Consider the following 24,193-nt stretch of genomic DNA (forward strand, 5'->3'; position numbering starts at 1 on the left):
ATTCTCTGCAGAGCAGGCGAGTCTTCCCAGAACCCATCCCCTGACATGCCTGTGGCTACCTTTCCCACCTTGACAATCTTCTCTTCACTCGGCTTCCATGACACTCTGGTTTATTCCACCCAGGTTGCTCCTTTTTACTCGCCAGTGGCATTTCCTGTTCCTCACACGATCCATTCTTGAATGTCCGTTTCCAAAAGGCAGCCAGAGCCACCAGAGTCCTTTAACGCCACTTTCTGGTTTGCTGCTTGTCCCTCTCTTCCTCCCACTAGGTCAGTTTGCCGTTTCCTTCCGGTTATGTATCTCTATTGTTTAGAACAGGGCTTGATATACAAAGGTCCTCAAAAAACACCTGTTGAAAGGCCACTTTTTAATTTTGCCTGTTGCATTTTCACGGAATTTGACAGGGGCCCTGAATTTACTTAAATGTCACATCCTAAAGCATTTGTCCCGCCTCAGTAGAGGATGGGTATTTGAATTCATCTCCCTTTGAACTGAGGCAGCCGGTATGTGGAGCTCAAAGGTGTTCAACTTGGGAATCCCTGGGAAGACTGGGGTGTCCAACAACACATTACCCAGAAAAAAACAACTTGATTCAGGCCAGCTCACGGAAGCTCGATCACGCAGCCGCAAAAGGAGCTGGGCGGGGTCCACGCAGCCCCAGACGGGACAGCGCGGACCACGCAGACGTAGAGCTGGGCGTGTCCGCGCAGCCGCAGAAAAGCCGGCGGGACTGAGACCAGCTGCGTCGGCGCGGCCCGTCGGACGGCACCGGGGCCGGGCGGGGTTTGTCCCGGCGCCCTGCAGTGGAGCGGGTGACGCCAGCTCCGCCGCGGCGGCTTCGGGAGTCAGCTGTGGTTCCTTGAGCCGCCGCCATCATGCTGCTGCCCGTGTTCACCCTGAAACTGCGCCACAAAATCAGCCCCCGCATGGTGGCCATAGGGCGCTACGACGGGATTCACCCGTGTCTGGCGGCCGCCACCCAAGCGGGCAAGGTAACCGCTCCCACCTGCACCGAGCCTGGGCCCCAGTCGTCCGCACTCCATGCTTCTCGCTCCGGTCCCGCCCTCAGCCCGGGTTGCCTGGCAACCGCCGGATTCGGTCCAGCCGAGAGGAACGGGGTCCTGCAGGAACGGCCTTTGGAGTTGCCGACGATGTCCAGCCGTGAGGCGTCACTGGACGGATAAGGAGCTTACAGTTTAGAAGCTGGACCAGGCTTAGCCATAGTAACAGATTCCAGATTTGAACCGGGCCTATCACTTGGAATTCTGTCTGCTCTCACGTGGCCGTTGGAGGCATTGTCCATGTGCATTCAGGCCTCCCCCACTCCCAACCCCCCATAATTCATGCACGGGATGCTTATTAGTTGCTTAGTACCTGCGAAGTGTGAGGGTTACAGAGAGAATATGTGATTAGCAAGCCTTCACCCGACTACTGCCCAACACCTGCTTTTTGCTAGAATGGTCAGAATAAGGTTGGGTCTGGACTTTCAGAGATCTTGTATTCTAGGAGAGCAGAGAAGTCACATCAAGGTCCCGTGTAGTGATGGAGGTGTGTCTAAATGATGTGGAGTACAGTGACACCTGGCGTAGTCTCGGCTTGCCCTGTAAAGCATTATTATGTTTGTTATCCTAGCAGCCAGGTTAGAATGCATTGGCACTAGCATAGCACAGGTGTGGGTCCTAACCCTAGTTCTAGTAATTTCATGACCTTGGCCAAGGTGCTTAATAATTGTACTTAACCCAGGAGGAGGATTAAGTGAGTGAATCCAAGTCAAGTGCTTGCTGTATAAGAGGCGCTCACCAGTTGTTTGCTGTTGCTTCTTTTTATGACCCACCCTCCCTTTCCCCACTTTCCTAGTGAGAAACAGTTCAGAGAGATTTAAAGCAGTGGCTGAGGCCTCAGAAAGTGATGGGAAGGAGGTGAGAGTGTCTATTCTCTGACCCCACAAAGGGCTTCACAAGTTAGCATTTGGGCAGTGATTTATACTTTCCAAAAACGTCCACCTGTGTTGTATATTATTTCGTAGGCTGTGTCTTGGAATGCTTAAGCAAAAAAAAAAAAAAAAAGACATGATTCATTTTTGTTTAGAAGTATAGTGCTTAGCACCAGGCCTGGCATGTGATGATGTTAGTATTTTTAGGAGACACACAAGTGCCAAAACAAATTCACGTTGGTTCTGCTGTTGGCTCACAGCAGCAATATAAATTAGCTGAACATGCCCAGAGCTCAGCCCCTAGTTTGAGAGCTTACTCTTTGCTGGATACTGTTCTTAGTGCCACAGGAGTATTACTGCAGGTGACAGACGAGGTTTACTCTCTTGGCACTTACATTTGAGAGGGGGAACCAGGCAATTAAAAGACAAAGTAAGGTAATGAGAACTGCTGTTTTAGGATGATCACTCAGGCCTATGGAAACATTTCATTGGCGGTCTCAAGGAAATGAAACAAGCTCTGCAGATACGTGAGCTAAGTGCCTGGCAAGTTAAAGAATCAGCAAGTGTGAAGGCCTTGAACTGGAGGCAGGCGTGATGTGTTCCTGGTCCCCAAAGAGGCTACCGGGGTGGAAAGAAGTGAGGTCAGGAGACAGCCAAGGACCCAGTCATATAGGGTCCTATAAGCCATGGGACAGACCTTGGAGGGTTAGAGGTTTTTGTTGTTTTATTAAAGGCCAAGGCTGTGGTTGGGGATGCATTTGGATTGCAGTAAACTATGTTTATGGCTATTAATTGTATGGGTTTTTTAAAATGTATTCATTTATTTGAAGGGCAGTTAGAGAAGGAGAGACGGGTAGAGAGGCCTTCCATCTGCTGGTTCGTTCCCCATATGGTCACCATGACCAGGCCTGGGCCGGACCAACGCCTGAAGTCAGTAGCTTCTTTCCAGCCTTCCACGTGGATGTGTCAAGGGCCCAAACACTTGGGTCATCTTCCACTGCTCTCCCAGGTGCAATAGCAGGGAGCTTAAGTGGAAGTGGATCGTTCAGCACTGCCTGCTTCAGCTTAATTGGCACCACAATGCTAGAGTTTTGTTCTTACATTACTTATTTATTTTATTTGAAAGATGGGAATAAAATCTTCTAGTTCTCTCCCCAGCTGTGTACAATAGCCAGAACAGGGGCCAGCCTGAAGACAGAAGCTGGGAACTCAATCCAGATCTCCCACACGGGTGGCCCAGACCTGTGTGCTTGAGCCATCACCTACTGCCTTCCCAGGATGCACAGCAGCAGGAGGCTGGACTTGAGAAAGGAGCCAGGACTCGAAACCAGGCACTTCAGTAAGGGCTAGAAGTGTCCCAAGAGGTGCCTTAGCCACTGCACCAGCACTCAGCCCCGAGACCTTGATTTGTACACTAGGTGTAATGGGAAGCTACACTGCAGCAGGAGGCAGGTGGGAGAGTGTAGGCTTCCAGCCTCCTCTCCCTCCTTTCCCTCCTACACTCTCCCACCTGCCTCCTGCTGCAGTGTAGCCTCCACATACCAGCCACAGCTACTCCAAGTACAACAACCAAAATTCTCAATGGCTTCCCATTACACCTAGTGTACAAATCAAGGTCTCGGGGCTGAGTGCTGGTGCAGTGGCTGTAATATTAAGATCTTCCCTCCCACCCTCATCCCAGACCATTGGCCAGCTTGAGAGCAGTGTCAGCTCCTTGACAATGTATTTGCTGGTCCAGGCATTTTCGTTGAGGAAACCCAAGGAAGTCAAGTGATTTATGCAAGCAGTCAAATGATTTTATTTATGAAGACTGATACTGCTGAATGCATTATCTTTGGACTAATTACTTAATCTCCCATATTGTTAGCATAGACTTAAAAAACACCTTCAAGAAACTTAATTTGTGTGACCCTTTTAAGTTTGTAAGCAGATTTACTAACTACCAGACTTTTAGAAAGGTTAAGAAGTAAATTTGGAGGTGGGAGCAAGAAACAAAAAAGGGAATTTGTGAGGTGCTTGGATGAAAGACACTAAAGGAAGTGTTTATTTTGTAATCTAGGTATAATCTTGGTATGTAGCAGTCCCATTGGAGTTGGCTTCCTACAACTCACAGTAGTCTGGTTTGTAAAAGCACTTGCACATCCTGCTGCTGGGTAGCATATACATTGCTCTGGTAGCAGACATCTAGGTCTTACTCATCACCTTGTTCCCTACAAGGCTAAAAATCACTGGTTTTCTTTCACTCATAATAGCTGAAAGTTGGCCACACCTAGAACTGTATCCTGAATGTTTAGAGTTTTGTAGGTGACTAAAGTGACTTCTCGGTAATGATCAAGTTCTTTTCGTTGTTGTCGGTCAAGTAGGATGCCAATTTTACATTTTGAAGGGCTTATAACTCTTTTCATTGTAGGTGTTTATTCATAATCCTCATACTCGGAGCCAGCATTTGAGTGCGTCCAGGGTTTTCCAGAGCCCTCTGGAGTCGGATGTTTCTCTTCTCAACATTAACCAGGCTGTGAGCTGCCTGACTGCGGGAGTCTTGAACCCTGAGCTTGGCTACGATACTCTTTTAGTGGGGACGCAGAATAACCTTTTGGCTTACGATGTCTATAATAATTCAGATTTGTTCTACAGAGAGGCAAGTACAATCTTTTTTTTTTAATGTTTATTTTTAATGGAAAGTCGGATTTACAGAGAGGAGAGACAGAAAAATCGTCCATCCGTTGGTTCACTCCCCAAATGGCTTCAATGGCCAGAGTGGAGCCTATCTGAAGCCAGGAGCCAGGATCTTCTTCTAAGTCTCCCATGTGGGTGCTGGGTCCCAAGACTTTTGAGCATACTCTATTACTTTCCCAGACCAAGCAGGTAGCTGGAAGAGAAGTGGAACAGTCAGAACTCAAACTGGCACCCCTATGGGATCCTGGCACATGCAAAGCGAGGATCTAGCTGCTAGGCTAACATGTGAGGCCCATAATCTGTGGTGTTCTTTTTTTTTTTTTTAAGATGCATTTATTTTATTTGGAAGGCCAATTTACAGAAAAGGAGAGAGGAGAGAGAGAGCTCTTTCATCCATTGCATCTGCTGGTTCACTCCCCAAATGGGTACAACAGCCAGTACTGAGCTGTTCTGAAGCTAAGAGCCTGGAGCTTCATCTGGGTCTCCCACTTGTATGCAGGATCCCAAGGACTTGGACCATATACCGCTGCTTGCTCAGGCCATAAGCAGGGAGCTGGATCAGAAGTGGAGTAGCCAGTGCCCATATGGGATGCCGGCACTGCAGGGTGTAGGATTAGCTTATTCAGCCACTGCATTGGTCCTAAGTATAATCCTTTATAAGTATAAAATTCTCACTATCTCATCAATGTCTACTTTATTTTAAACACTTCAAAGAGATCAGACAGTATTTTGATTTATTCATACAACTTTTAGATTGTGGTTAAATAGAATGAAGATTTTGTCATTTTAATCTTCTGTCATTCTGCCTTGCATATAAAAGTAAATAACCTTTTTTAAAAAATTTAAGAGCCTGGCACAGTAGTCTAGCAGCTAAAGTCCTCACCTTGCATGTGCCAGAATCCCATGTGGGCACCAGTTCTAATCCCAGCAGCCCCACTTTCCATCCAGCAGAATGACAGAAGAGAGAGAGAGATACTCCAGAGGCTGGTTCTTCCTCCAAATGCCTACAACAGGAGATGGAAGATCTCTCTTTCTCTTTCCTTCTCTGTCTGTGACTCTGCCTTTAAAATATTAGTAAAAGAAATTATTTTTAAAATGTTTATTTTAAAAAAAACTTTTAAAAATGCTCATGTAGTGTTTTTAAGAAGTCTGAGATATTTGTTAATTCTGAGTAAGACCTGAGTGTTGGGCCCAGCACAGTGGGGTTTTTACTGAGTGTTTCTATTATTCCTTATAATTCTTTTTTAAGATAACTTTTACATGAAAAGGAATTTCAGTAAGAGAACTGGTTAATAGTATTAAAAGCCGTTCTGTCTAGAATGGTTTCTATAAACCTCAGGGTCGGGGTGTTTGAGTCACATCTTGATTCTCTGAAGAGTTGGTCCTCTGGAGCGCTGGCAGGCCTGAAGAGCCAGGGACTATCACAACAGCCTAGTGGGAGTAGCAGCTGCAAGCTTCCCCAGTGTGTGCTCCTCCCTGCAGTGGTTTCAGTAGACAGCTTGGGCTGCATCGCGGGAGACCATGTGACTTTGCACAAGTGATGGTAGAGGAATTTATGTGTACAAATAAAAGTGCATATGCTTTACCTCCAGTGTGTGCCAAATGTTCTTATTTGTGAGATTGTGTGTGTTTTTTCTTCTAGGTAACAGATGGGGCAAATGCAATTGTACTGGGGACATTGGGAGATATTTCCTCTCCTCTTGCAATTATTGGTGGAAATTGCGCTCTTCAGGGTTTTGATTATGAAGGAAATGATCTCTTCTGGACGGTAAGGAGAAGAAAACGTTCTTTTTGGTATTCTTAAGCATTTGTGTTTTGTACTGTTCTTGAGGATTGCTTTTTTTATTCTTTAATCACTGACTGTGGTGAATAATAAAATATGAAAGAGTGATGCAGTTTTTACACTAAGAAGGAATATGAGTAATTTGAATAACATCTATTGGTGTTTTGTTAAATCCTGCTCATGAAGCTGATGGATGCGGATGAAGTGAAAAAAGATGGCATGTTAATGATTTTTGGTTTTATTTTCAGGTTACCGGAGATAATGTTCATTCCTTGGCCCTGTGTGACTTTGATGGTGATGGGAAAAAAGAGGTATGGAGAAAATATCTCTGGTATGTTTAGCTTAATGAATTTTTCTATGACAGTGACAGTATGGAGAGAAATTCGTGCGCCATGACTCATTTTGGTGCTCTGGTGCCTGGGTGATAATTTAACTGACCTTGATTGTCATTCTCCACTCTTTGAGCAAGGTCTCATTTGTGTTTGAAACAGAACTCAAGGCCATGAGGTTTCAAAGACAGAAGAAGGAGGCAGAATAGCTGATGGGAACTCAGATGTGTTCAGTTGTCGTATGCACTGCCTCTGGGGTGTTGAAGCCATCTGCATAAATAGTTTTCAGTTTTGGCTAACTTATTCAGAAATCTTATGGGTTTAGAGATTGGCTCCTAGCCTTTGAAATTATTCTAATGGTTGACTGTAGGAGTTGGTTGTGTTGAACATTGATTTCCCTCTCTCTTGGCCTTGGATCCTGGGCTGAGGTGTTTGGATCTGTAGGCAGAGGAAATTGCTGTACTGAGAAGCATTTTCAGTGGAAGACTGGGTTCTGGCAAGATGTGCATACCACAGGACAGGTGAACTCTAGTGTCTTAGCCATTTCCTCTTCACTCACTGGGCCTGTTGACCCTCCCACCAGAAAGAACCTGCCTGAGCAGCTGACTGCTGCCGGGTTGCAACTCTCGGATGACAGCAGCCCTATATAAATTGAAGTTTGACCTGTGAAATTTTCCTGCATTCACTCCCTAAACTCAATGTGACTTATCTTTATCTTGACTCCTCAGCTTCTTGTTGGTTCTGAGGATTTTGATATCCGTGTTTTTAAGGAAGATGAGATTGTGGCAGAAATGACAGAAACAGAGGTAAGAAGTACTGCTTCAGAATGATGGTAACCTTGGGTGAGGTAGATCAGCCATGTTAAGTGACAGTACCGGGACATCTTCTGACAACCCAAATGGTTGTAGGATTAAAACTGGAGGAGTTACATGATGCCATATGTTACAGAGGAAAAAAATATTTAAAATCCTGTTAAGGTTTTTTTTTGAAGGCTGGGTTTTTTTGACCTCATGGTTGAGATGCTCATTCGAGATGCCAGTGTTTCATGTTGTAGTGCCTGGGCTTCATTCAGTCCCAGCTCCACTCCCTGCTGATCCCAGCTTGATGTGCAGTGTGGGGAGCAGCAGGGGATGGCTCAGGCCATTGGCCCCTGCCACTCAATGTAGAAAACTAGGATTGAGTTCTCTTCTCCCAGCTGTGGCCTGACCTAGTCCGGACTCTTATAGGTATTTCAGAAGTGAATCAGCAGAGGTGAGTTCTCTGTGTTTCTGGCTCTCCAGCTCTTTTTTTTTTTTTTTTTAAATTATCATTTTATGATACAGTTCCATAGGCACTGGGATTTCCCTTACTCCCTTCCCAAGACCCTTCCCCCTCCACTGAGTTCCCCTATATCATTACTAAAGTATAGTTCTTCATAGACAGTCATACGTCCACCATTGTGGACATAGACAGTGGCAGAGTGTCCAGCATTCTGTTGTCAAGACATAGTTAACAGTTTCATTGGGAGTCCATCTATGATCTGGAAGTAGAGATGCATACTGCATTGTATCCTCATATCTGGTTATGATAGTCTCTATTACACAGCTACTATACACCCCCTAAAATGAAAAACCACAATACAAAATCAACAACAGGAAGAAAAGTAGAAATTTACAATGCCGTGAAGTTAAATAACATGCTACTGGATATGATAGTCTAGTCTCCATATCCAGTACACAGTTACTGTACATCTCTTTAAATGAAAAGCCACAAAACAAAATCAACAGCAGGAAGATAAAAAAAGGAGTTAAAAATGACATGAAGGTGAATAACATGCTACTGAATGATGAATGTGTCACTGAAGAAATGAAAGTCAAGAATCTTCTTGAAGAAAATGATGCTGGTGTATGCTCAGTGAGTCAGTGAAAAGTTTAATGAGAAAGTGTTTTGAAAAGATGAAACAAAAAACCAAAAAACATCAAAATCCATGAGATATAGTTTCTGTTGATCTTTGTTGGTGAGATGTATCTCCTGTAGGCAACAAATGGATGGATTTTGTTTTTTTAATCCAGTCTACTAATCTGTGACATTTCATTGATGAGTTTAATTCATTTACATTTAGGATTAATATGAATGGGTGGTGATTTGGTCCTGTTATTTTAGCGATGGGTTGCTAATTGATTTAGTCTACTGTTATTATTTTACTGGGATGTCCTTCACATTTGCCTTTGGTTTTGGTGGCTGCTATTCCTTTTCTCTGTCAACAGAACATCTTTGCGTATCATTTGTAGAGCAGGTTTGGGAGAGACATATTCTTTTTAACTTTACTGTGGAAGAATTTTATTTCATTTTCAAAGAAGAAGATAAGTTTTTCTGGGCCTGGGTCAACAATTTTTTGCTTTTAGAATTGGAATAAATAAGTAAGTCACTTCATTCTCTTCTGGCGTGTAGTTTCCTGTGAGAGATCAGCTTAGATTCTGATTGCCATTTCTCTATATGTCACTTGGTTTTTTTTCATGAGCACATTTAAGGATCTTTTCCTTATGTTAGATTGAAAAGAGCTTGATTATCATTTGCTATGGCGAAGATCACTTTTGTTCAACCCTTTTGGGGGTTATGTGCCTCTCCCGGGTGCTGTTTCCCAGTCCCTTCTCCAGATTAGGGAAATTTTTCTTTATTATTTTATTAAATACATTTTTAAAGGATTTATTTATTTTTATTGCAAACTCTGATATATATGTAGAGGAGGAGAGACAGAGAGAAATATTTTCCACCTGATGATTAACTCCCCAAGTGACTGCAGTGGCCAGTGCTGCGCTGATCTGAAGCCAAAAGCCAGGAGCTCCTCTGGGTCTCCCACACGGATGCAGTCTCAAGGCTTTGGACCATCCTCGACTGCTTTCCCAGGCCACAAGCAGGGAGCTGGATGGGAAGCAGGGTTGCCGGAATTAGAACTGGCACCCAAATGGGCATATATATATATATAATTTGTTTACATTGGAAAGGCACATTTACAGATAGAAAGAGAGAAAAATATATCTCTTTCATTCTAATTTGTAGTACATCTTTTCCCGTTTAGTATGACCTACTCAGATTTTGCTGGACTTTTGCTTATTGTCAGTACTGGATGTAAATGTGTGTGTGTGTGTGTACATACATTTATGTAATTTATTTATTTGAAAGGTAGAATTACAGAGAGAGGCGCATGCACACACACGCACACACAGAGTGAGAAAGAGATCTTTTGTCTGCTGGGATGCTCTCCAAATGACAGCAGTGGCCAGGGTTGGGCCAGTCTGAAGCCATGAGCTTCTTAAAGGTCTCCCACGTGGTTACAGGAATCCAAGCACTTGGGCCATTTCTGTTGCTTTGCCTGCGTATTAGCAGGGAGCTGGATCAGCAGTGGAGCAGCTAGCTTGTGCCCTGGTCCATATGGGATGCTGGCACTGCAGATATCACCTTAATTCGCTGTACCACACTGCCAGCTCCAAAAGACAAATTTTTGAAACCTGTTTTTTCCTAAATCCTGGAGGATGAGTAGAGAATGTGCAGCAGAGCTAGGGCCTTGAGGGGATTTGTTGACTATCTAGAGCCCACCAAAAAGAAAGGGAAAGAAACAGTGGACCAAGGCAGCATTAGTGGAATGGGGAATCTGTAGCTAAATTTTTGAAAAAACAGGTTTTGTAAAATTATTTTTTTGCAGAATTTTCCTGTCGCCTTAGTTTGGTGTTGCTCTCAGCTCAGGTCTCTTTCCTAGATCAGCAATATCAATGATTATTTGGCAGTTGAACAGCTTTAAGTGTTGCCAAAAGTACCTTCGACTAAACAATTCTGGAATCCTACATAGCACCTTGTATTCAGTGTTAAATGAGGTGGGTGATTTTTGTGGAAAAGCTCTAGCTTAACATTTCTTTATATTAGAGTCAGAATTAGAAAGTAGATCTTCAGGGCCATAATTATTATTAAACTTTTGTTTTAATATCAAAGGATAATTTTTGTTTAGTGTATATATATTTAAGTGTTTATTTAAGTCAGATTTACAGAGAGGAGGAGAGACAGAGAGAAAGATCTTCCATCCATTGGTTCACTCCCCAAGTGGCCACAAAGGCCAGATCAGTCCTTAAAATGTTTTGCACGTAACATCTGTTGTACATTTTCTTTTTTTAAAAGATTTATTTTTAAAAAATGTTTATTGGAAAGTCAGATATGCAGAGAGGAGGAGAGACGGGAAGATTTTCCATCCGTTGATTCACTCCCCAAGCAGCTGCAATGGCTCCGAGCTAGCAGGTCCAAAGCCAGGAGTCAGGAGCCTCTTCCGGGTCTCCCCCATGGGTACAGGATCCCAAGGCTTTGGGCCATGCTTGACTGCTTTCCCAGGCCACAAGCAGGGAGCTGGATGGAAAGTGGGGCTGCTGGGATTAGAACTGGCACTTGCAAGGTGAGGACTTTAGCTGCTAGGCTACTGTGCCAGGCCCTGTTGTACATTTTCTGAGTCTTATGCACTTAGCTTATTTCCTTCTTAACACCTTGTTTTCCTTTTAAAAAAAGAATTTGCTGAAACTTGCCAAATAATCCTGACCTAAATCACCAGGCTCTGCGAGCTCATTTAAACCTGATTATCCAATATTAAAATAGATGCCATGGATTATAGAGAAAAGGAATGCATTCCCCTCTAAAGGACTAGAATCACATTTAAATCTAATTTTTAGAAAAATTTTATTTGAAAGAGTAAGTGAAAAGGAGGGAGAAACAGAGTATTTTGTATTGTTGACTACAGGGTTGGGGCTGGTCCAGGCCAAAGCTAGGATCCCAGGAATGCATCCACGTCTTCCACGTAGCTAGCAGGGGCTTCCGTTGCTTGTGCTATATTCCATTGTCTTCCCAGGAGCACTGACATGGAGGTGATTGGAAGTGGAGCAGCCAGGACTGGAACTGTCACTCTGATATGGGATGTTGGCATTATTAACAGTGGTTTAACCTCTTGCACCACACTGCTCACCCCTTACATCTAATTTTAAACCACTTGTAGCATATTTTACTGGCCCTTTTAAATCTAATGTAAAACTGCTTTTAGCATATAAAACTATATGCAGTTTTATAAAACTATCCTTTACATTAGATCATTAAATTAAATTTACATTAGATCATTAGATCAAGTGTTAATGGAAAGTTGTGTGTTTTTTTTTTTTTTTTTCAGATCATCACCTCTCTATGCCCCATGTATGGCAGTCGATTTGGTTATGCCCTTTCCAATGGCACAGTTGGTGTTTATGATAAAACAGCCCGGTACTGGAGAATAAAAGTTGGTATCATTCAGCCTCTGACACTATGGTGCTTTAGACTATTGAGAGACTTAATACTAATTATTGGAATTCTTTTTCAGTCTAAAAATCATGCCATGAGCATCCATGCTTTTGACCTGAACTCTGATGGGGTATGTGAGCTGATAACTGGTTGGTCCAATGGAAAGGTGAGTTTAAACAGCAGAGTTGAGGCGCAGTCCAGAAGACATACCCGAGTCCCTCGGCTGTGTTTCCGCACTTAACCTCGTAGTCTCTCTGAACTTGTTTTCCTGCTATGGTTTCAGGCTCTACAGAGTGACTCAGGATCCTTTCGGAAAATTTACAGGGAGATCTTTGCTACAGCTCTTCCTTGAAGGAATGAAAATGCATTAAGAAGGTTGATTATAAGCATAGTCCAGAAATAAAAGGAATTTTAATAATGTAATAATGAAAGTGTGAATAGCTCCTTTCTAATAGATCTTTTAAACTGACCGAAAGGGGCCTGGTGCAGTAGCCTAGAGGTTAAAGTCCTCCCCTTGCATGAGCCAGGATCCCATATGGATGCTGGTTCTAATCCCAGCAGCCCGCTTCCCATCCAGCTCCCTGCTTGTGGCCTGGGAAAGCAGTCGAGGACAGCCAAAAGCCTTGGGATCCTGCACGCACATGGGAGTTCTGGAAGAGGTTCCTGGCTCCTGGCTTCAGATTGGCTCAGCTCCGGCCATTGCAGTTACTTGGGGAGTGAATCATCAGACAGAAGAACTTCCTCTCTGTTTCTCCTCCCTTCTGTATATAAAAATAAAATTAATCTTTAAAAAAAAAAACTAACTGAAAGCTGGGAATTAGTGGGCATATTGCTTTCCCAGCTGTAGCTTCAAAATAAAATCCTCTTGTGCTCTTTCTGTTTGTAACTTCAAATCAGAGTTTTCTAGTCATTTGGCAAGTCAGGATTGTTTTGTTAGAAACTGCCTTAAGGAACTGCCCGAACTCCACGGAGGCTATTTGCCCCAGCTTTTTTTTTTTTTTTTGAAAGATTTATTTATTATTTTTGTTGGAAAGGCAGATAGAAGGAGTACAGAGACAAAGACCTTCTTGTCCACTGGTTCATTCCCCAAGGGGCTGATCTGAAGCCAGGAGCCAGCTGCTTCTTCTGGGTCTCCCACACAAGTGCAGGGTCCCAAGGCTCTGGGCTGTCCTTGACTGCTTTCCCAGGCCACAAGCAGGGAGCTGGATGGGGAGTGGAACAACTGTAACATGAATCAGTGCCCACATGGGATCCTGACAAATGCAGGGCGAGGACTTTAGCCACTAGGCTACCACCCCAAGTCCTGCCCCAGCTTTTTTATCTGTGGGTGTTGGGTTTCCTGAAGTGGATTAGCTGATTCCTGTCTTTCCTGCTTTGGTTTTTCTTACCTTTACCCAGAACCTTTTAGCCTTCTTACAACCTCACTTAGAGCCCAAGGTACAAGAGGGACAGAGTCTAAAAGGAAGGCTCTGCCCTCCTCGCTGAATCACATCCCTCCCACAGGTTCCACCTCTTAATACTATCATCTTGGGGATTTGATGTCTGTACCGAAATTTTGGGGGAAAACAAACATCCAGACTGTAGCACTGGATGAAATTCTGGGGGAAATATAAATCCTTATGATTGTCTCAAGAATTAGAAAATTATTAGACTTGAGAAATCGTCAGAAGTTAACCCGACATATAACTCTGGACCTGGATGCTTTTAAAATTTTAAGTAATTTCTATTATTTATTCACAATGATTATGTAAGTGGTAAAACTACCTACCTTACCAGAAATACACTAAAAGAGGAAAATACACAGCTCCATGGGTGTAGGTGTGAAAATCCCAAGCCGGACAAGCCAGTTAGCTTCATCTTCACAAGGTCATTGATTGACGTGGAAGGTTATACTCTCCTTTTGGGCAGACCTCCATATTGAATACGCCAAAGAGAAGAGTCTATAAAAGCAATAACCTGTATTCCTGCTGCCTCATTAGCAGATGAGCCCTCTGGCTTGCTAAATATTATGGAAATGCAGTGTGGGCTTAACAAGAAAGAAGTGAAATCAGTTTGTTATGGTTAAAATTCTGCAAAGGAGACTATCTCAGTCCTTGTCTCATGTGAAAGAATTTCCATATGGAGAAAGTAGTGAGCAAAGCAAGATTTATTTAAGTCTGAACTCGCCCGCTGCAACTGCCAGGAATGGGATCCAAGAGGAGGGGAACTGTGAGGGTCACTTCTCTTAAGCACAATTGTTTTGGAAAAAATTATTACAGCAGCTAACAATCAGGGTGGGAACAAAAGCCATCAAAAGTCCGGAATTGTAATCCTGCTCAGGATGAAATGATTTGTTTTATACAATTATATAAAATAAAGACCTACATTTTTATATAGAGCTAACAGATATTGTCCCTCCTGTGCTAGGCTCTGTTCTAAGTGCATACTTGCGTTAACTCCTTTGGGCTTCATTACAACTCTGTGAGGTGCGGTACCTTTATTTACCCTGTGCTCTGTCTGTTGTTTTCTAAATGAAAAACCCAAGCACAGTGTGGCTAAGGAGCTCGCCCAAAATCCATAAGTAGTGGGCATCAGAGCTGGAATCCAAACTGAGCAGCTTGGCTGTGGAGCTCCTGCCCTTTTGCATTATGCTACATGAAACATTGTGTGAAAACCAGTATGTAAGACCAGCTGCAGTGTGCAAGGACAAAGTGTGCCAGTTGGTGTCCTTTGCAGTTCCCTGGTGGCCGTGAGAAGCTCTCGTGGAAGTCACAGGGTTTCATGGAGTATTCTTGAAAGCTGTGAGATGAAGTGACTTCTAAAGCGGATTTTTATTGCAACATTTTTTGGTTCTGAAAAGAATTATGGAATAAAAAAGCTTTTTAAAATTCTTGTTTTCTTTGTAGGTCGATGCTCGAAGTGACCGAACGGGAGAAGTTATCTTTAAAGACAACTTTCCATCAGCCATTGCTGGTGTGGTAGAGGGAGATTACCGCATGGATGGCCACGTGCAGCTGATCTGCTGCTCAGTGGATGGGGAAAGTAAGGAAGTAAAATCACTCAGAAAGTCAAAATGTCAATTTGATTGTGTCAAAATGGGAGGAAATTCCACTATGAATAATTGATGTTAAGAATCTAGGTTTAGATTTTTCTTTTAAAGGTTTATTTATGTTACTTTAAAGTCAGAATTACATTACACAGAGAGAGAGAGAAAGACAGAGAGAGATCCTTCATCCACTAGTTTATCCAAATGGTTGCAAGGCCAAAGTTTTGCCTATCTGAAGCCAGGAACCAGATCTCCCATGTGGCTGCAGGAATCCAAGGACTTGGGCCAGTGTCTGCTGCTTTCCCAGGCCATCAGCAGGCAGAAGATTGGCAGTGAAACTGCTGGCAATTGAATTGGTGCCCACATGGGATAGCAGCACTGCAGGTGGAGGATTAGTTCTCTATGCCACCATACCTGCCCCTTTAGGTTTCAGGTTTTATTTAAAAGTTATATTAACTGGGCCCGGCGCAGTGGCACAGTGGTTAAGGTCCTCGCCTTGCACGCCCGGGATCCCATATGGGTGCCGGTTCTAATCCCGGCGGCCCTGCTTCCCATCCAGTTCCCTGCCTGTGGCCTGGGAAGGCAGTCGAGGACGGCCCAAAGCTTTGGGACCCTGCACCCGCGTGGGAGACCTGGAAGAGGCTCCTGGCTTCAGATCGGCATAGCATCAGCCATTGCACTCACTTGGGGAGTGAATCATCGGACGGAAGATCTTCCTCTCTGTCTCTCCTCTCTGTATATCCGCCTTTCCAATAAAAAATAAAAAAATAAATAAAAATAAATCTTAAAAAAAAGTTATATTAACTTATTTGAGTGTCAGAGAGAGAACAGTCATACTCTTGTTCACTCTGCCAAATCTACAATGTCCAGGGCTAAAACACATCGAAGCTGGGAGCTAGCAACTTAACCCATGTTTTCCCTTGTGGGTAGCAGAAATCCAACTACTTGAGCCAGCACCTCCCATTTCTTAGAGTTTGCATTAGCAGGATGCTGGGATTTTGAGTGGAGCTGGGACTCAAACCCAGCACCTTGGATGGGTTACTGGCATTGTAATTCCTGGCCAAATACCTTCCCTAGTTTTTAGATTTTCAGAGCAGGTAAGTTGATGATCTAAAAGTAGATCAGGCTGTACTTGGGCATCCCTCAGTCTAATGAGTGTTTTTCCTTTTCAGTCCGAGGCTACCTGCCAGGCACAGCTGAGATGAGGGGACACCTTATGGATACCAGTGTGGAGCAGGACCTGATCCGGGAGCTGAGTCAGAAAAAGCAGCATTTGCTGCTGGAACTTCGGAACTATGAGGAAAATGCCAAGGTGGGGGCTGAAAGGAAGGGGCAGTGGGTCAGTGTGGGGCTGACCAGTACGTTAGCAAGTGTGGTTGGAGAATGAGGGTCAGTATGGGCCAGGGTGTGGGCTTGCTCCTGCTCACTCACTGTGGAGTGTAGTGGCTTTGGCCTTTCAATGATTGTTAGAATGAAGAGAGCATGTGCATACCTTTGGTCTAGAAATATTACTTCCAGACTGCTGAGCTGCGTAAATGTTTGCAAGAGCATTCAAGGACCTTTGCTGCACCACTCATCAGTAGTGGTTAACAGCTGAAAGTAAACTTAAGTACTCTTTAGTGCTAGGGAGCATGTGTCAGGGACTATTAAGTAGCTCGGAAGAATGGAGAACACGTACTGTGGTTGATAGGCGAGGCTTGGCTGATGGACTGAGAAATGAATGGAAAGCAAGGACAGTATGAATAGAGGCCCTTTGATCTCCAAAACAAATAATGCAATAATTGACAAGAAAAATTTATATGTGAAGACCGAAGTGGCTAGAAGACAAGCCAAGGAAGGAGACTTGAATTTGTCCTGTCATACATGTTAGTGTTTGAATTTGTCCTCCCAAATACAATTTCATTATTTGGGAAGAACAACACAACTCAACATAAGAAAGCTTCAGGGGTCCAGTGGGCTGGAAAAGGGGTCCAGTGCCCATGGAAAAGGGCAAGGGTGTTTCCCACCGGGCTGGAGAGAGCAGGGAAGCACTGAGGAGGTAAGTTCTTTGAATTCTCCCCGTTGTTGGGGAACCTGCTGTTTTACAGCTATTTTGGTGACTGAGCTGAAAGTATATGTGGGTGTTTTGCAGGCTGAATCGAGCAGCCCACTGAATGAGGCCGATGGACATTGGGGCGTAATCCCTGCCAATACCAAGCTCCATACTGCCCTCTCAGTCAAGCTGGGGAGTGAGAGTCAAGCTGCTCACATAGAACTGTGCGTTTCCACGTCCAATGGTGAGGCACGTACAGCTGGCATCTCTGGGCACACACACCCTGTTGGAGTAGTCCTCAGACAGCTGTTTCCACTTTTCCCCACAGATACCATCATCCGGGCAGTACTGATTTTTGCAGAGGGGATCTTTATTGGTGAAAGCCATGTGGTACACCCCAGCATTCACAACCTCGCCAGTTGCATTCGTGTCCCAATAACCCCTCCTAAAGATGTTCCTGTGGATCTGCACTTGAAAACCTTTGTGGGTTATCGAAGCAGGTGACACCTTACAAGCCACAGCTCAATTCCATGCCACACAGATCTTCCACTGTGCATGGCCTCCGAGAGGCCAGAGAAGCCATCTGATGGTTCTGTGCACCAGTGAAGTTTCCCGTTACCATTTAATTCCGACATTTAAAGTGTTCAAAGAGAAGAGGGCAGGGAGGGTAACAGAGAAAAGCAGGACATAGGATTAAGATGGTTATTTCCTATTTTTATCCAAATGTCATCATAATCACACAAGATTAATTGATGATTTGTTAATTCACAGACTACTAAGAATATAAAAGTCAGGCTGTGCTTTTGTTCTATATTCTTCACCTTGGCTAATGAAGAGCAGGTGTTAGATTTGTCAAAGTTAAAATCCTCATGCATTTTGTCATGTTTTTTAAACCCTTGGTACATGTGTATCTGTGTAGATGTGTGTTATCTGTAGATTGCAGATCCCATTACTGTAGCTACCCAACCCTCAAGTGTTTTGGGAGTATTGTGCTCAGCAAAACCCTTACATAGCAGCTAATGGTTTAATAGAAACTTTATTTTCTGATCTTTCACTTTGAAATAGCATTCCATTCAACCCAACTCTCTTGTGTCCCATTGGTTGCCATAGCACCCAGTTCCACGTATTTGAATTGACAAGACAGCTCCCACGATTCTCCATGTATGCGCTGAGCAGCCCAGATCCTGCCGGTGAGCCCAGCAGTTATGTGAACTTCATCATTGCAGAACGGGCACACAGGGTGAGCGGCTTGCCGTTTTTGTTCAATAATTTAGCACTTCACAATCCTTTAGATGTCATTTCATACAGTGGGGCAAATTACATGAATGTCCTAACGTTGGTAAATATAATATGAACGAGTTACAACCTTGGAGTTGGCTTCTAATCTGTAATAAAAATGTTGCCGAGATACCTTCTCTCACTTTCAAAAATACACACATTGTTTATTTGCAGTCTTTAGTTCAGGCAAGTTCTTACCAGGTTTTAATGCCTCCTTTCCTTTTGTTGTGGTCACAGTATGGTTGTCCTGGCTTTGCCTAGCAAGAGGAATCTATAGCAAGATGTAAAGAGAATGTGACTGGGAGTTGGTAGCTGTTTGGGGGTTCAGGGCTACTTTACTGAGTAAATTCTTAGTGACCTTAGCGAATTCCTTCACCAGTTTGAGCCCCAGTTTCCTTACCTGAAGGTGAGGATAGTATTACCTGCCTCATAGGGGAGCCCGAGGATTATGTGATTGATGTGACAGTACCTCATAAAGTCCGAGGGATCACTGCCAGTGGAGTTTAATCTTGACGGAGCTTCAGAATTCTTGTTAAGGCTTTTCAGTCATGTAGGTTGCTGGCCTGTAAACCAGAAACAAGAGCAGGCATTCTTACGTAGAGAACCTGTGCTGCAGTCCACTGTCATGCATTGCTGTTGTTAGCACTACAGCTTCCTGTGTGGATGCACCTTTGTGTCTAGTATGTGTGCGTGGATACTTCATGAAAACATCTTTTTGAGGAATGGAATAGGTGAAGCAGCCTACATTGTCCCAGAATACTCCCACAGAAGAGCTGTCGAGTAAACAGAATTAGCATCAAATCTGAATCATTTATACATCGCAAATAAGTCCATCCAAATAGAAAACACCGTAACATTCTGCCTGCTGCGGGGACAGCTGTGATAACAGTGTTACTTGGGAGGAGGTAACACAGAGGGAAAGAGAGTGGTAAGACCAGTGTTCTCTTGGTGACTGTGGGGTGAAATAAATATAATTCATGTGTTTAACCATCCAGTAAAACTAGAAAGAAGACAATGCCCCCAGGAAAGCGAAGTTCTCATCATTCTATTCATTTTCAAGGTTGTCATGTGGCTCAACCAGAACTTTCTGTTACCAGAAGATGCTGCCATTCAGAATGCTCCATTTCAAGTGTGTTTCACCTCCTTGCGGAATAGTGGCCAGCTGTATATAAAAATGAAACCAAGTGGAGAGGTAATTTGTTATGTCATGGTGTTGACCGTTCATTCCATAGTGTGGTGACACAACTCTCCAAGTCATAGCATCCAATGTTTCAACTCAGTCTGTTAGTGTTACCATAGGAGACTCGGGACACAACCTAGAACCATGATTCTCTGTTCCCGTCACTCCTCCTTCCTGCTTCCTTGTATGATTTGGAAAAAATTGGGACTACAGAAATAACCAAAAACCTCTGTACTGAATGAAGTTTTTGTAAGACTGAGGGGTTGAACTTATATTCAGCTACAGGATATGATAAATAATATGTTTATAATTTCCTGGAGGGCTATAAACATTAGACTGCATATGAGCGTATGGTCAGTAATTGTGTTGAATATGGGGGCATCACAGTATTGGTTCATCTAAATTTGTGTGGTATCTGAGGATGCTCAATTTCTCTGTTCTTTCCTGGGTAGACCACTGTAAAAACTGATGATATTGACTTGGCTGGTGATGTCATCCAGTCAATGGCATCATTCTTTGCTATTGAAGATCTTCAAGTGGAAGCGGACTTTCCTGTCTACTTTGAGGAATTACGAAAGGTGCTGGTTAAGGTGAGAGTGCCCAGTGGACGTCCCTGTGAGGACGTGGTAGTCTAATGTTTGGAATATTTCCCCTAGATGGATGAGACTGCAGAGAAATGATGGTCATATTTTAATTATTGTTGTAGGTAATCAAACTAGTATTGGAGAATTTACTAGTTCAGAGATGTATTCTATAAAAGTTAATGGGTTAGGGCCCCGTGCAGAAGCCTAGCAGCCAAAGTCCTCACCTTGCACGCACCAGGATCCCATATGGGCATCAGTTCTAATCCAAGCAGCCCTGCTTCCCATCCAGCTCCGTGATTGTGACCTGGGAAAGGGGTCAAGGATGGCCCAAAGCCTCGGGACCGTGCACCCAGAAGAGGCTTCTGGTTTTGGATTGGTTCAGCTCTGGCCGTTGCAGCCACTTTGGGAGTGAATCAGTGGATGGAAGATCTTTCTCTGTCTCTGCTCCTCTCTGTATACCTGCCTTTCCAATAAAAATAAATAAAAATCTTTAAAAAGAAAAAAGTTAATGGGTTAGAAGAACCTATTTTCTTTGGTTTAGGGAAATTTTTTTTAATGGTCATATTAAGATTTTCCTCTGCTAGCCCTTCATTTTATCTGTTGTACCCACTTTTGTTCTTCATCTAACACTTTCCAAAAACTGAAATTTGAAATAGCAAAGAAAAAAAAAGCTTGTGAATGGCTCTGAGGTATAAAACACCCCCTGGAAGTCCCCTAAAGTAGCTGATGTGCAGGCTGCCTGGGCTTCAGATGCAAAGGCATGGGGGGTGGGAAGCAACTACAGGGAGTGTGGTCACGGGGGTCGGAGCAGCACCTGACAGCAGTTCAGCTGGGGAAGTAGCTAGGATACTGGATGTGAACAGGGGAGGAAAGAAAAAAGGGCCTGGATGTGGTAGGCACTGCCTTCGCTGCTTTCCCCTGTGTCTCTGAGGCCTTTTTCCTTCCGGACTGTTGGTGGTCTCCAGGTGGATGAATATCATTCTGTGCATCAGAAGCTTAGCGCCGACATGGCTGATCATTCCAATGTGATCCGGAGCCTGCTGGTCCGCGCTGAGGATGCTCGTCTGATGAGGGACATGTGAGTACCATGGTTGGGACAGGTGCAAGATTCAAAATGTCAGTAATGTGGACCAGCCAGTCTCAGGAAGAAATAAATTGCTGCAGTGACTTTAGGAAATAACTTTGGATTATCAAGTAAAGTTGGAAATGTGTAAACTCTATGGCCCAGTATTTATTCTCCAGGTAAGCAAATTTGGCTTCAAGAAATTAGTACACACGCAAACCAGGATTTGTCCCCGAAAATATGAATAAAGGCATTGTTTAAAAGAATCCCAATATGGAAGCAATCCAAACCAGTATTAGCTGTGCAATGAAAGGATGTGGTATGAAATACAACAGGCTGCCAGATCCTTCTCCGAAGTAGCTGGACTGCTTTGTTTTGTCATCAGCAGTGTAAGTTCCGGTCACATCTTAGGCAGCATCTGCTGTTTACAGTTTCTTTCATTGATGTATACAGAAATCTCATTATGGTTTTAGTTTATGCCTTCATTTTTAAAACCTTGATGAAATATGAAGTTGAATCCATTTTAAGAATGTGTTTTCTTAAGAATAAGTCACTTTCTTCTCATGAATGTTAAGCTGAAAAGTAAAAGATACTCTGTCATTTTGCTCCCTTTTCCATACTTCTAGCATAGGGGGCAAAGAAGATATAAGTTAATCACCAAGGCAGGCTGTTTGTCCTGGTGTATTTGAAAGAAATAGAATATTTTAGTAGAAACTTTTCAATATTTTGAAAGTAAATTTCAGCAATTATTTTTATGAAAATATAGTTAAGAATGGTATTATATTTTATTTACATGCTAAAGAAATTTTCAAATTTAAGTCTGCCGTACTTAGATACAGTGATATTAAATTGTGGCTAATTGATGCAGGAAAACAATGAAGAGTCGCTATATGGAGCTCTATGACCTTAACAAAGACTTGCTAAATGAATATAAAATCCGCTGTAACAACCACACGGAACTCTTAGGAAACCTTAAAGCAGTAAATCAGGCAATTCAAAGAGCAGGTCGTCTGCGAGGTAAGTTTCCTTTGTAGCATGTGATTTGTCTGTAATTTTTGGGTGGGACTCGTTGAAGATGATGGTCAGCAACAGTTCTCTGTGAGGGCCTGATGCCGCACTCCTTGCGCACTCTGGAGCTGGCCCAGCTCCGGTCAGCTCAGAGAGCGCTGTTTGCCTTCTGTCTCCAGACTCAAAAGTCCTTTCTGTAGATCTTGCCATTGTCCTCTAAAGAAAACCAAGTAATTGACCTGCAAAGGATGGGTATAGAACCAAGGCTCCTGATAGGAAAAAGCTAGATGGAAAATTACTTAGTATCCCACTTAGAAATTTAGAAACGGAACAATAGACTATACCAAAGGAAGCAGTAACAGAGTTGAAAATGCATCTCCCAGTTTCTGCTGTTGTGTGGAAGGGGCCATTCCTTCACTTCCGTTAGAACTGTTTTTTCCTGAGTAGATATGTGCATTAATCCTCTCCCAGGTACCTTACTTTTGGTTTCTAGGTTTGAGGTTGTTGTGTGATAAATTACATTACCAAGTTGTCTTTTTTAGGGGAGCAGTAAGATAAGTTAATTAAAATGCAACTAAATTTGCATACTTAATCCAGTTTATAATTTTGGTTTTTTAAAAAAATCATTGGATCAAGCTGATTTGAAATTTCTTTTCCTGCAGTTGGAAAACCAAAGAACCAGGTGATCACTGCTTGTCGGGATGCAATTCGAAGCAACAACATCAACACACTATTCAGAATCATGCGGGTGGGGACGGCCTCCTCCTAGGAGAGAGAAGAGGGAACAAAGGGTCTTCCCAAAACATCAGGCAGGTTTACGGGGATCACACCCTGGCGAACCGAGGGTGCTAGCAATGGAAACGGCTTCAGGGAGTTGTACAAAGTGGACAAAACATTACTCATGAACAATGTGTTCACTTACTATTTTTAAATTAATAGTACTGTTGTTACCTAAATCCAGCTTTGTGTGGAGGAAAGAAATACATTTGAAATGTTAGGGCTTTGCAGCCTAATTTTTGTATAATATATATATATTATATATACACACACATACACACATATAAATATATATGTATATATATATGCACACACATCTTTTTTTTCCTTGAAGCAAATTAAATTTGTAATTTTTAACTTGATCATATACCTTTTCATTAAAATTTAAAGGTGTTAAACTTTGTGTTGATGATTTGTAAAATCACTGCTATATTAATTGCAAAAAACCATTTGTGGAGAACAAAAATGAGGATATCCTGTTTGTGTGCCTTCTTTTTAATCACACAAAAGTAAGCCTAAGCAGCAAATTTATATTAAGGAAAAGTCAGTTTAGAGTGAGAACTCATAAGTTGGGGTAATGTTAGTTACTGTTATAAATTCATGACTGTTCCTTTTTTACGTAAGGAATACTTGCCTTTCTCAGCCCAAGTTTTTTAAAGAAGCTCAAGGAAAGCAATCTCCTCCTTTTTCTTTTTTTTAAAGATTTATTTATTTGTATTGGAAACTCAGATTTACAGAGGAGAGACAGAAAGCTCCTCCATTCACTGGTGACCACAATGGCTGGAGCTGAGCCGAACCGAAGCCAGGAACCAGGAGCTCTTCCAGGGCTGCCATGTAGGTGCGGGGTCCCAAGGCTTTGGGCCATCCTTGACTGCTTTCCCAGGCCACAAGGCAGGAGCTGGATGGAAAGTGGAGCAGCTAGGATATGAACCACAGTCCCGGTGCCCATAAGTGATACTGGTACATGCAAGGCAAGGACTTTAGCCACTAGGCTGCTGTACCGGGCTCTCTTTAAGAGCTACATTCTGGAAGCAGTCTACTTGCCTTGCTCAGCTTTCGCTGGGTACCACACAACATGTGCAGGGGAGGCCCAGGTATGTGCTCTCGCTGTGTACCCGGGAAGGAAGCTGCTACTTGTGCCAGCCGCCAGCAGTCTCTTCCCTGGGGTGGATTGGAGGGCTGCTTTAGGACTGTGACGCTGCTAGCCTCAAGCAGCTGGGGATGAGGGAGCCTCCTCTTGAA

The 24,193-nt window shown here is 43.3% G+C and overlaps 1 protein-coding gene across 1 annotated transcript; it reads left to right on the forward strand.

Annotated features, from left to right (window-relative positions):
• Nucleotides 1–763: 763 nt before the first annotated feature.
• On the forward strand, nucleotides 764–23,073 carry BBS2 (Bardet-Biedl syndrome 2). The gene is made up of 17 exons (XM_040982676.1): nucleotides 764–992; nucleotides 4,344–4,571; nucleotides 6,252–6,377; nucleotides 6,641–6,703; nucleotides 7,450–7,527; nucleotides 11,898–12,002; nucleotides 12,084–12,170; nucleotides 14,890–15,025; nucleotides 16,202–16,341; nucleotides 17,161–17,305; nucleotides 17,390–17,561; nucleotides 18,172–18,301; nucleotides 19,400–19,531; nucleotides 19,972–20,109; nucleotides 21,069–21,181; nucleotides 22,035–22,183; nucleotides 22,837–23,073. Exons 1-17 carry the CDS (start codon nucleotides 876–878, stop codon nucleotides 22,941–22,943), a joined length of 2,166 nt encoding a protein of 721 aa, XP_040838610.1. The 5' UTR covers nucleotides 764–875; the 3' UTR covers nucleotides 22,944–23,073.
• Nucleotides 23,074–24,193: the final 1,120 nt, after the last annotated feature.

The sequence above is a fragment of the Ochotona curzoniae genome, unplaced genomic scaffold, assembly GCF_017591425.1.
Source record: "Ochotona curzoniae isolate NIBS_2020 unplaced genomic scaffold, NIBS_Ocur_1.0 contig_3622, whole genome shotgun sequence".
Lineage (NCBI taxonomy): Eukaryota > Metazoa > Chordata > Mammalia > Lagomorpha > Ochotonidae > Ochotona > Ochotona curzoniae.